General features: G+C 35.7%; 1 protein-coding gene across 1 annotated transcript in view; it reads right to left on the reverse strand.

The window, feature by feature from the left end:
- Positions 1–2,146: 2,146 nt before the first annotated feature.
- Positions 2,147–14,357, reverse strand: part of LOC150097173 (acid-sensing ion channel 1-like) — a 72,793-nt gene continuing 60,582 nt past the window's right edge. Inside the window, exons 12-13 of the mRNA XM_090407332.1 lie at positions 6,898–6,970; positions 2,147–2,882 (exon numbers count right to left, since the gene is read on the reverse strand). Of these exons, the coding sequence (XP_090263458.1) occupies positions 2,604–2,882; positions 6,898–6,970 (352 nt within the window). The 3' untranslated portion in view covers positions 2,147–2,603. The remainder of the gene's footprint in view (positions 2,883–6,897; positions 6,971–14,357) is intronic.

A 14,357-nucleotide genomic window follows, 5' to 3' on the forward strand; every position in this document is an offset into this window, starting at 1 on the left:
TACAACGTTTTTATGTTCCTTTCAATTTGCATTTACTAATTTTTATGTCTTTCCGTAAACGCCTTGAAAAAGCCAGACACTTTGCTGGCGAAACTGGTAGGCTATAACGTAAGATGTTTGTAAATGGTCAGTATTAAATAAGTTTGTATTTTTTATTCTATAACAATGTCACCATTGAACTAGACAAGGGGAATGGATACATCATGATACTTTCGGATTTTGCTAAGGCTTTTGACCGAATACAGCATGATAGACTGTTACAGAAATTGGAAAAAAATGGGTTTGGGTTGTACAACATTAGCATGGATAACAGGATGGCTGACTGACAGATATCAAAAGTGGTATAAGGGGGGATCTGAGTCCGCAAGATTTAAGGTAACAAGTGGTGTACTACCAGGATCTGTGCTTGGTCCACTGCTATTCAATCTATACATTAATGACATTGGTATGGATTTGACAAGCGACACAGAGCTGTTTGCTGTTGATGCAAAGATAGGTAGGGTTATCAGGAATGCTGCTGATATGCAGTACTTGCAGAATGATTTCAATAGGCTGGAACTGTGGATATGAGAAAACGGGTGTCAGTTCAATGTCAGTAAATGTAAAGTCATTCACTTCAGCGTGATCCAGATATCCAATGTCGTATTATATTGGTGGGATTATGTGCTAGAAGAAACTGATAAGGCTACGGATCTTCAAATGTTAGTAGACAGGAAGTTGAAGTTCAGGGAGTCATCAGGCAAAGATTGCAACTACAACTCAAAAGATAATTGCAATGCTTAAACGAACGTTCACATATAAATCTCTTTGGACTCACTGGATGTGTCATGTAATAATAATAATAATAAAGATAAGGATATCATTTCGCCTCCATACAAGGCCTTGATAAGAGCTCACGTGAATTATTGTAGCCCGGTCTGGTCTCTTGGCTTCCGTTGTTATTCTGATACACTGTTGAGAGCGCACAGGAGAGTGTTAAAAGTGATAACAGGAATGTGGAATACTGATTATGAAGACAGATTGAGAATTTGTAGACTGCAGACACTAGTAAACAGGAGAAAGAGGGGTGATATGATTGAGACTTACAAATTTCTGAAAAGTCGTACAGGATTTCAATTGATTGAATTTTTCAATTTATGGAGTGTGGGGATAGGACAAGAGGGCATCCTTGGAAGCTGAGAATGAATGCTAAGAAGGGGGCGAGGGCTATATTTTTCTCTCAGGGGGTGGTGCGTGATTCGAATGGATTGCCATTGGATGTTGTGAGCGCAAGCAGTGTTAATGAATTCAAGAATAAGTATGATAGCTGGTGCGTGTAGTATGTGGCCTCCCTCGATGAGTCCCTTACTCTCTGGAAGTCTCTCTTAATAAAAATAATAATAATATGAATATGAATAATAAATTCGAATTGTGTTTACCCTCACACGCCCCACTTTATCGACATTCACATCAGAATGTTATCTTGTTAGGGTTGCCAGGGCTCCTACATATATATGGGATTTCCTGTTATGTATTTTATACTTTGTTATGCGAATTCCATAAATTGTCTTCTTTTATCTTCTTTTTTTTTTTGAGCCAATAGACGAGAGGTTGGTTGATGAACATATAGTACATTAGTTCCATATAAGGGTAGTGGGTTGAGGAGGATCTTGTTAGATTTGATTTAAATGACTGTATATTGTATTCCTTTTGAAATACAACAGGGAGACGACTGTTCCACAATACAGCAGTTGCAGGGATGAAGGAAGAGGAAAAGAAACTTCTTCCGTCTGTTTCAAGGTGCACTGTGAAGGGATGTTGAGCAGTAGCTGCACGTGTTCCAAAGAGCTAATTAGTACTAATTGGGGAAATTATTGATGCTATTTCAAATGAACATTTCCCATGGAAATATTTGTAGAATATTTTGTGGAAACCAAACGCCTGTGCGAAAGTGGGGGGGGGGGGGTTGTTAAAAGATGGGTCATTAATAATCTAATTGCTCTCCTCTGTAATGAGTCAAGCATTTTGAGAAAGCTTTTAGGGGCCCATATGTGAGAGCAGTATTCAATAGCTGGGCGAACTTGTGATTTGTATAAGGTTAACAGCTGTTCAGGTTGAAGTAACGTCTTTAGCGAGTGAAACTATTAGTTTCACTCGCTAAAGCTAATTTACTCGCAAACTGGTTAGAGTGAAAGCAATTGAGCTAGAATATGTTCTCAAAACTACAAAATCTTGGTGAACTTAAAGTATAAATCACATGGGTTCTGCTAAGTTTACATAAATGTTGTGAAATGGCGTAATACGAAAATATATCTTTGTTAGGAAATGTATCAGCGAGTGCCTAATATTTCCTAAGATGGGAAGTTTGCTGTTTAGAAAAGTACAACTTCATATCTCCATAATGCCAACTGTCAGTGGATAAATGAATCATCAACTGAGTCTAGAGGTTTGCACATCTAGATCGCAAGAGATCTTCCTGAATCTGAAGAATTTCTTCGTTACTAGGCATATGAGGTGGTTCTGATTATATTACAAAATTATAAGCCGTAAGTGCATGAAAAAATTGTTGTCATTAGTTTTCCTCAGCTTTAAGTGCACGGATATTTGAAGAAAGAAGAGTTTTCTTAATCTTTATAACCATTTATATTTGAAGCATTTGGAAAACTTCCATCTCTCTTTGACAGTTTTCGGAGTCCAGCACCTGAAAATGTCTCTTCTATCATTGATGGTGTTCTAATCATAACTGGAGGGTTCTCTTTTTTTCTTGGTCGTTTTGGAAATCGGCTGCGAATACAGTATGTCAGCACCAAGAACAAACTTTCCAAAAAATCGAAGATTGCGATCAACGATATTCCAAGCCAAACTCCAATATAGCCACCAATATAGCTTAAAATTTCTATTCTCTGTAAATAAAAAACAAAAATATGAGACAATTTAATTGCAGAAACAAGAAGTTTAATCTCATACATTATTTTAATATTAAATAAAAAAAGTGGCTAAAGAGTATCAGTCAAATTTACATGCAATCAGTTTTCAGAACATTTTCAGTCGTTAGATAAAAATTATTATTATTATTATTATTATTATTATTATTATTATTACGGGCAGCTCCAAGGAGTCCTTAGACTCATCGAGGGAAGCCCAACATCATGTCAAGAACAACTATTCAACATTCACAGAGTATCTATCATACTTCACCTTGAACTCATTTACAGTCATGGCACCCACAACAGATTCTGGCAGCATATTCCACTCATTTACCACTCTCCAAGTAAAAAACCTAGCTCTAACACCCTTGCTAACCACACTCTTACCAAGCTTCCATGGATGGCCCCTGGTACTCCCAAAAATAAAAATAAAATAAAAATATTGTTCTTAAAAATAAAAGAACAAGTCACAGCTAATATTATTCTGGGGTTATTCTACACACTCAACTATTCCATTAACACACTACTTCCCAAATACATTTTTCTCTATTGAATGCGTGTATTTTCAGACGCATGTCATCGTCTCCCAAAATATATTTCTTTATAATATTAATCATACTATAATTCGAATCCAACATAATAGGAAAACAACTTTATTTAAATATATATTTGATGATTATGTAGACTTTCAGCCAGTAAAAAATCAATCATATTTCACCATAACAATCTAAAAATGGAAATCGACTAGTTTGCAATATAATACTTCTAGATGTCTGTGCTGTGTAAGAGATCCGCAAGAACATGGACTATTATAAACTCCAGGATGTGCGTAGAAAGGATTGAGGCCTTTAGGCGAACGAAGTAAATCTCGTGTAGTTAAAATGGGATGGGAGGCCACTCTTATGTCATGAGATTGGAAATGATTAGCGATCTTCAGCGAAAGTCTACCAATATAAGGGATGGAAACGGAAGTTCTGTAGAGATTTTGTTGTGCAGCAGGAGTGGAGAATAATATATTTACGATTTTCTTAGAATATCTGCTGTACTCAAGTAGTTCGAGTAAAGACTGTAATTCATTCTTTGGTTTTTCTTCATCTCTTGTGATAGAGATCGCCCCCTTTATGAACGTATGAATAATAATTGCAGTAGTTTTTGTAATATATGGATGAATGTGGATTCAAAAGTGAATTTTATGTTTGGTGGAAAGGGCTGAAAAACGAAAGAAAATCATGCAACTCGGCAACACTATTTCCAGATGTTAAAGACGTCTTTTAAATATCTTCACCAAATTGAAGATTTGTTTGTTATTTTTAGATATGAGAAAACGTTTTTCCTGGTTTACCATGAACAAGTCAGCACATGGAGGAGACAGAGTGCATCCCATTGCTAGACCGAACAGCTGCTTGAATTTTCTCATTCCATCCGAAATAGAGTGGCGACAATGTCTGAAGAATAAAGAGGTATCAGAAGGGAAAATATTCTCTAAGTTCCATGACTTCATTTATCGAAAAATTGGTAAACAAAAATACAATATCTAGACTATCTAGAATGGCAAGATGGAAATTTCCCAAAGTTTTTGTACAAAGTGTTGAGAGTTTTTAATGAAGTAGTCCGTATGTTTTATTTGGTCCTTTAGAAGCTTGGCAAGATGTTTTGCTAAAAGATAAGTAAGCGAACTAATATTATCTACGATCAGCCTAAGAGGGTGTCCGCCTTATGCACCTTGGGTGCTCCATATAGTCGCTTAGTTAAAGGGTGCATTGATTTCAACTTTTTCTTTAGATCCGTTTACTACAGAACTTCTGGTTGCATCCCTTACTTTGGTAGCCTTCCGCTCAAGATCGCTAATCAAATTTCATGACATAAAGGACTAGAATGGACTTGAAGTGGTTTTCAAGTCCATTTTAACTACACGAGATTTATTTCGTTGCCTTAAGACCATAACCCTTTCTACAAGCATCCAAAAGTTTATAATATTCCATGTTCTTACAGCTTTTCTTACATAGGGTAGACGTCTAGAAGTTTGAAAATTAGACAGAAAGAACATATTGGACACGTTAATAACAACAGAGAACACAGCTCGAGCGGCCTAGCTTTTCATTCTCTCTCTCTCTCTCTCTCTCTCTCACACACACACACACACATCATAACAGTAAATGGGATAAGAGCTCCAAGAATTAAATAGAGAAGAACTTCATTACTTGCAACATAAAACAATCTAACATGGTTCACAAGGCACACTGAATAGGAATCAAGTATCGATCCTGTGTGATAACTGGAATTCGCTTAATAGATCTTTCCGCTTGTCCGATTTTAACTTTTCGGCCAATTATTTACACATAATGCTGAATAATAGCAAACTCGTCCAGCTCTCAGGCTCCGTTTCAATTGATGTTGTAATGGTTCCTACATGTTTTGTATATTAGTAATGCTATAGTTCATGTTAGCCTTTCATTGTGTTTTTGTTCTACTTAATCAAAAAGAAGGCGCAAGTATCTGTAGCGACACTAGTCGGTTTTCATTTTTATATTGTTGTGGCCATATAAACCAGCCTATTTCTCTCTAAAAATATATATTTGTTATTAAAATTGAAGCTAGAATATTAAGTAGAGCAAATAATTATATTTACGCAATGAACAATGGAAAAATGCTTAACTCTGAACCAGTCATATTTCTGAATGTGTTTGTAAAGTAATATTTTTTTAAATTTTTTTTTATTGTAAGCTTCATATTCAAGTAAAAATTTTTGAACACTCATGTGTAACCTAAGAACAACAGCTCGGCCAGGTTGTTTTGTAACATCATCATATATACACATACGTATATAATATACATATAATATATATAATATAATAATATCGCAGGAAACATGCCAATATGTACAGATAAATTTGCATATTATTAATTAAGAACAAAATTAAACAATTTAGTTAAATAGCATTTAATTATTTTATATTTTACACCTGAAACTGGATCTTTTTAATACCAATATGCTAAAACCAATCATTCATGCAATTATTTTGAACAGAGCTTCCTCATTTCTGTGTGAAAATGAATATTCTTTCATTCGAGTTTTTTTTTTTTTTTGTATTTATCTGGGTTTGTTTCATTTCTTATTGTTAAAGGTAGTGTGTTGAATATTTATATGCTTTAGTAATGTGTGTGTGTGTGTGTGTGTGTGTGTGTGTGTGTAAAGTATTTCCCGTATCTTCTCTGATCATTCACTACAACCCTCGGATGGATTTTTTTTTTTTTTTTTTGGTTCACGTTCCTCTCTCTCTCTCTCTCTCTCTCTCTCTCTCTCTCTAAATAAATGATCTCTCGCTGACCTCAAATCATAATTTCGATGATGATAAATATATTCTATTCTTCTCTTTATTTAACAAAATGTTTAGTGCTCAAATATTATAAGCTTCAGTCTCCTCCATTACTAATGACTTGCACACTGGTGATGACTTAAACGTTGACTTTCTCCCTCTTTCACAGACTCATTCTTTCTGCCTTATGTCTTTTGATTGGTATTTTAACAGACAATGTTCGGTTGAATAAACTGATCACAGTAATTCCACTTATTTTTCTACGACTGTAGGAATGCGAGCAGCTGCTAGACAAAATCCATTTATTCTCCAACCAATCCATGGAATGGAATTTTTGTTCTTCTTTCATTCCATCCAGTCTTCTTTTTGGAACAGTTCTCTCTGCTCTAGTTCAACAAGTAGAACAAGATGTCTAAGATAGCATGTTCCATCTTCTTTCTTATCTACTTTCCTCCCAACACGTACACATAGCAGCGATGAGTGTTAGTTATTATACGCATGTCTATATTTTTTGGCAAGAGGGGCACTTATGGCTTCTTATTTAATTAAAGGAAATTGGAAATCTCGCATAATTCCGGTCTTCGATAATACTTAATACTTTATTAAGCAACCTTGATTTCTACACTCATTATTATAAATAAATTAAAATTCAGAAGAATATAAAACATCCTTACCTCGTACTTGGGTTTGTAAGTATACACTATCATGTTACTGTCCAAAAAGAACCGCAAATATGTTTTGTTTTCTCTAGAAAGGAAATACGATGATATAAAACTAAGAAGAAATCATAATCGTTACTATAAATAATATATAATAAATTAATAATAACAAGAGGAGGAGGCCTGTTTAGCTCAGTGGTGACGCTTGCATCTTCCGTGCTAGGCCACCCATAGATAGACGTTAGAAGATATTTTTACAAGATATTGAAGATAGTTCAAGTCTAGTCACAGACTGGAGGAACTGTTTCTAAGTCTTTCTTCGACTGGTTCCCGAGTTAGTCGATCTCTGAAAAAAAACCTTTGCACAAGCAAAGTTTTTTTTTCTCCTAGAAAGTAAGGTTTTTTATCCCATAAACTATAAGAAAATCGATGGTGTAAACATTTCAGACAGCATATTGTGTTAAAGTTAGATATCAAGAGATGGCAGAATTTGTTTCCCTGTCTCTTCATTGGTTGCCGCTTACAATTAGCGATAGTCTTGGGCTGGCTAGCTCTGACTGGCTACCTGTAAAGATCGAACTCCCACTCAGATAAGGTTAAAAAGGCATCGAGTAATCTATATAAGGCAGGGATTCTCAACCTGGTTGTGGTCACAGGTGTATTCGAGATTGGGAAGAGAGTGGAAGGCACCAATATTTTTTATATGAAAATGTCTTCTTGCTTAACATTATTATTGTTATTATTATGTGACACCTCCAGGGATTCCAAAGCCTCATCGAGGGAGAGTGTGCCAACAGCATTGAACGATTGATTCCCATCCAGCTACCAACATTATCATATCAAATGATAACAATTAACAAATTAATTAACTATGAAATTAGGATAAAGACACATGCAACATTTATTATACAACTCAGTTAAACCATCGCAAAAAAGCAAAAAGATTTATCTTTACCCTGGATAAAGCATTAATCTTCCTCCCAATCGTTGTTGAATTCATAGGCTCGTTGTGTTTTATTAGGATTACTCATTTGGCGATAAATTTTTAAGCACGAGAAAACAATGTATGGTCAAAGCGTGCCGACCACCCCTGTTAAGTGGTGACATATCCTTCAAGCACGGCTGCCAGTAGACAAAATACATAAAACGTACCCACAAAATTGACACTAGCTAGTAACACGCGATAAATATTATTACTTGGAGAAGACATATTTTCCTGTTTTCATTTAATTTTTTCCTTATTGAATAATTGATAGAGGGCGCATGATAATAATTATAAATTATTATCAAGCGCAACCTCTAGTAGGACAGTGTTTGACAAATTGTTTAAATTATCGATATTTTTACTTATTTTCATATTTATGGTACTTCCAATCCAACCATATGGAGCCATCAAAGAAAAAACAGAAGTGGTATTCTTAAGCATTTAAAGAAGATTGGTTAAAATATCCTGAATTAAAAGATTGGCTGCAGCAAGACGTGAACAACAAAGATACCAGTTACTGTAAGTATACACGTGGATAGGCTTATGTGTTCATAAGGTTCATAAATTTTATATAAGGTTTAAATACTGTGCGTAGTTGGTGTTTGTTAATTAGCTCAGAGTTGCTAATTAAAATTAGCAACTCTCATCCGTTCACCTAAGGACAAATGCACTCATTTATCACATCTAGGTGTCTACGAAGTGCCCTGTTCTTGCCATCAAGCCTACTACTGACAGACAGGAAGAAATGTGGACATCCGTCTTAGTGAACACAAAAAATATATCCGACACTTTCGCTATGATAAGTCGGGTATGGCAGACCATGCTTTGGATACCCCTGCACACATGAATCAATTGGAAAGAAACAAATGTACTCGCAGAAGCTTTTACAAGTCAGAGAGGTTGTTCCTGGAATCAACAAGAGTCTTAAAACATACTCCAAACCTCAACAATTATGGCTGTATAAATCTACCAAAGATTTGGGAGACAGTCATCCTAAGACCAAATTAATATTTATTACTTTTATTTTTAATTTATACTTTTTCAAACTTTCTATCATTTGGACTACTATTTCAAAACTTTGATTTTTTTTAACCTAGATGGCGCCATATTAGGACTTTAGTCTTGTGTTGCACGCTGCAATCACTTAACTAGCCCCACTGTTCAGCGCATTGTGGTTGTCTTGTCTTTGTAACAAACTTGGTGTTATGTGCTCTGAAGATGCTGGATATAATACCAGCGAAATATTAGCTTTTTTAAGTTAATAAATAGTTATTTTCTTAACCATCTGTGTTCTTATTATACCGTGCAACCTATTACAACATGTCTGATGAACACATAAGCCTATCCACGCGTATAAATATTCTTCACGGAGATAACATCGTACGTAAAGCACGACAATACGGTAAGTGGAAAGTAAAATTGGCGCGGCAAGTGAACAGGTTAGCCTTCTTAAAAAGGTGCCGAGATACCAAACTGTATAAAAATTAGGAAAAAGTTTCACTCGGCCAAAGCCCAACGTATTTATAAAAGAGCGAGTTTAGCACAATTACGGGAACAGGTATACGCCACTCGCCGAGAACTTTCAAAAATAAATTCCTCGATCAGTGTACTTCGTGATACATTATCTGACATTTTGAACCCGCAGCTATGGGATATTTTGGATAGAATCTCCGACTCTACAGCCAATAAAGAATTTGCTATAGTTAAAAATCGACACGGGAAAAAATTTGAAATCCTCCAGCAACGCAGTGCTACACAGTGGCCGCATTTTCATCAAGATGGCGTCGTTGTGAACCTATCATCGACAACCTTATCCAAAAAGGCCACGAGTGCATTAAGTCTTGGACACAATTTTGCCGTTACTTTAAAAGATGTGCCTAAAACCAAAATAATGGCTTCGGTTAAACGTGGGATTTACCACTTGCCTCCAGCCGTAGCAAATAATATTAGGTTAGACGTGGCCAATATCCTTATCCATTCTAAGCCTCCCAAAAATAATATCCCACATAAAGAAATAATAGCTCTAAAAGAACTACGCAATAATAACCACATTACAATAACCAAATCAGACAAAGGAAACGCCACTGTAGTAATGGATACAACAGAATATGAAAGCAAAATGCATGCACTGCTCCAAGACCGGTCTACATATCAAATCATAGATCGAGATCCCACTAACTCCCAAAATAATAAGGCAAGTTACTGAACAAAATCACTTCCTGGCCTAAAGAAATTGTCAAAAAACTCAAACCCATGCACATTAAAGCACCCAGAATATATGGTGCTCCTAAAATACACAAACAAGGTACACCTTTGCGTCCTATTGTAGATAGTGTAAACAGTCCTACATATAAACCAGCTGAACATTTAGCAAAATTACTAATCACTTACACAAACAATTCTCCCTCTTTTGTTAAAAATTGTACCCACCTAAAACGTATTTTAGAAAACCACACCTTAAATAATTCAGACCTAATGGTGAGTTTTGATATCACCTCATTATTCACTAATGTGCCATTGATTGAAACATTTAACTTACTAAATTCACAATTTCCCCCTGATATATTTCAGCTATTTAAATTCACAGTACAGGCAGGTTATTTTACATGGAAAGGGAAAATATACAAACAGTTAGATGGGACAGCTATGGGATCATCTCTTTTTCCCCCCTTAGCCAACTTCTACATAGAACATCTGGAAAAATTAGCTATCAACACAGCCACTCTCAAACCTAGACTCTGGCTACGCTATGTTGACGATGTGTTTGCTATTTGGCCACATGGCCCAGACACATTGAATACATTTAGTGCATCTAAGTAGCCAGCACCCTAAAATCCACTTTACCATGGAACTAGAAGCCAATGACTGCCTGCCTTTCTTGGACACACTGATCACACGTCTTCCAGAAGGTTCCTTATTATCTTCGGTTTTCAGAAAATCCACACATACAGGGAGATACACAAACAATCACACCATCACCCTTCTCAACAATATGGTATCTTAAAAACACTAGCCCATAGAGTTAGAGCAATCTGTTCCAATGACATTGCTGTCACTGTTGAACTTTCTCACCTACGTCAAACCTTCTTAATCAATGGTTATAATCCCCAAAAAATAGATAACATACTAAATGCTACCCATAAATCCCCTCTATCTACCACAGAAGACTACAACAAAGCCATCACCATCCCATACATTAAAGGCACATCTGAAAAGATATCTAGGGTGCTTAACAAACACCAACTACGCACGGTATTTAAACCTTATATAAAATTAGCAACTCTCATCCGTTCACCTAAGGACAAATGCACTCTTTTATCACATCTAGGTGTCTACGAAGTGCCCTGTTCTTGCCATCAAGCCTACTACGGACAGACAGGAAAAAATGTGGACATCCGCCTCAGTGAACACAAAAAATATATCCGACACTTTCGCTATGGTAAGTCGGGTCTGGCAGACCATGCTTTGGATACCCCTGCACACAGGATCAATTGGAAAGAAACAAAAGTACTGCACAGAAGCCTTAAAACATACTCCAAACCTTAACAAATATGGCTGTATAAATCTACCAAAGATTTGGGAGACAGTCATCCTAAGACCAAATTAATATTTATTACTTTTATTTTTTAATTTATACTTTTTCAAACTTTCTATCATTTGGACTACTATTTCAAAATTTTGAATTTTTTTTTTAACCTAGATGGCGCCATATTAGGACTTTAGTCTTGTGTTCCACCGGATTGTGGTTGTCTTGCCCTTGTAACAAACTTGGTGTTGTGTGCTCTGAAGATGCTGGATATAATACCAGCGAAATATTAGCTTTTAAGTTAATAAATAGTTATTTTCTTAACCATCTATGTTCTTATTATACCGTGAAACCTATTACAACAGTTACTGTAAGTGTTGTAATAGTACAGTTAAAAACGCAAACAAATCTGCGCTAATAAAGCATAAAGATTCAGCCAAACATAAAAGTAATTATCAGTCTGCTAAGTTGACAGCTGTTATTACTCAATTTCTTAATTAGCAAGCGTCAACAGAGGATAAACAATTAGCCAGAAGTGCGTTAATAATTGGTAGCTTCTTTTCTGAGCATAACGTCCCATTTTCTTATGTTGATCATTTTGTAACGATGTGTAAACGCGCATTTCCGGATAGCCAAATTGCTGGAAAGTAGGCAATGAAGAAAACTGAACTTTCTTATGTTATTCAGGATGGAATATCATTCCATGAAAAGTCTCAACTTACCGAAATGTGCAAGAATCAGAAATTTTCAATTATAATAGATGAGAGTACAGATATCTCCGTCACTCAAATCTTGGCTGTTGTACGGTATTTTGATACAGATAAAAAAGATGCAGCTCATGCATTACTAGATATAGTATGTGTAAAGAACGGAAGTGCTAAAAGTCTTTACAGTGCTGTCAAAACTCTTCTGCTGGATCATGGCAATCCCTTTAGCAATATCATTGGGTTTGGTAGTGATAACTGTTCCTCCATGATGAGCGTTAACAGTGGATTTCAGAAACTTGAAAGATGACGTCCCATCTGTTTTTGTGATGGGTTACGTTTGTCATTCATATGCTCTGTGCGCTAGTCATGCAGTCAGGCCCGTTTCTACGTTTTGCGTGGCCCTGTGCGAAATGGAAAAGCGGTGCCCCTGAAAGTCAGTAACCTTTATGGAAATTTTAAATGGAAGAAGATCTTGTTAATTAATTAAATCAAATATGAAAAATATTTATGCACATAAATAAACAAGTATGCTCTTTAGCATAAATTTAAGTAAAGGGAAAAAATTAGTTAAAAAATAAATGTGTTTGCATGTAAAGAGAATATAAAGCTCATAACATCAGTGGTTTTTAAACTAACTACCATGATCAGACAAATCTTAAGATCACCTAAAGATGAGGTACCTTTCTTCAAATGTCCTGGAGTATATGAAATTCCATGCATGTGTGGCCTTTCTTACATTGGTCAGACTTCTAGAAGTTTTGAAATAAGACAGAAGGAACATGTGGGGGATGTCAACCATAATAGAATCATCACATGTGGTTTAGCTCATCATTTCTCAACATCTGTGTAGCTCAGTGGATGTGGCGTTTGCACACCACCCCGCTAGGCCGCACGAAGGAAGTCTTGGTTTCGAGTCTAGTCGGCGACTAGAGGAAATTTTTCTAAGCCTTTTTTCGACTGGTTCCCGAGTTAGTCGATCTCTGGCACGGGCAAGCAGGTTTTTCCTCCCGGAAACTCGGGTTTTTCGTCCTGTAAACTCAAGAAAATCGATCGTAGAACCCACATTATTTCAAACATTAAATATATTGTGTTAGGGTTAGAGACCACGAGATGGCGGCACATTTGAGCCGTCTCTCTTCACTGCGTACCGCTTAATTAGTGATAGCCTTGGGCCATCTGTCTCTGATTGGGTACCAGTGGAGATTGAACTGCCCAATCAGTCTCCAAAAGTTAGATAGGGCTAAATGGCCTCGCCTACTCCCGTATATACGGGAATAAAAAAAAAAAAAAAAAAAAAAAGGCGTTAGCTGATTTTTTTTTTTTTTTTCTGATGTCGGATAACCTAAAACCAGTTTACAAAATATATTTTTTAAGATGTTTTGCAAGTAATGTCACATAACAAAATTGCCATGACAGTACGTGTATATACTTACTTGTTCATAAAATCATAAACTAAAATAAAAAAACTCCTTAAAATTATTAAAATCACCTGTTTTAAAATGCACTTTTATCTATTTAACACTATGTTGTACGATATTGTTATATATCTTAGAGGAGTTTCAAATACTACCGCTCTAGTGCTACGATCTTATTTCGCTTACTATAACAACAATAGCTGGTTGTAAAATTATATACATATATTTTTCTATATGATAATATTTTTATATAATAATTACAATATCAATTTATATAATAATTAAAAAAAATTAATTGTTTTTCTTTTTTCAATTTTTGGCGCTTTGCGGGGCCCTGTGCCACCGCACAGTTCGCACACCCATGAATACGGCTTTGCATGCAGTCAGTGTTTTACCCTCATACTTAGAAGCTTTTCTAAAGGATTTAACCTCCTACTTCTCCCGCAGTGCTAAGCGGCAAAGAGATTTTGTACTCATTCAAGAAGCTGCTGATATAGCTACACATAAAATTCCCAAACTTGCTCAAACCAGGTGGCTGTCGAGGGCAAAAGTGGTATCAACTATTTTAGAACAGTATGATGTATTAGTTCTATATTTTCAAAATGAATCAAGGACAGATAAAATTGACAATGCCAAAAAAAAATATGATACACTTACTGACCTTGGAACCAGACCAATGCTTTTTTTTCCTTCAGTATATTCTTGAAAAAATACACTTAATATAGATTTTCAATCAGAGCATTTCAGGTTACACTAATATTCCTAAATGTATCAACAGAATATCTCAATTTACTTAGTTGCTTCGTTAAAGATGAGATTTTAAGAACAGCTAAATTAACAGA

The sequence above is a fragment of the Typopeltis vanoorti genome, chromosome 17 (assembly GCF_054136105.1).
Source record: "Typopeltis vanoorti isolate ZY-2024b chromosome 17, IOZ_Tvanoo_1.0, whole genome shotgun sequence".
Lineage (NCBI taxonomy): Eukaryota > Metazoa > Arthropoda > Arachnida > Uropygi > Thelyphonidae > Typopeltis > Typopeltis vanoorti.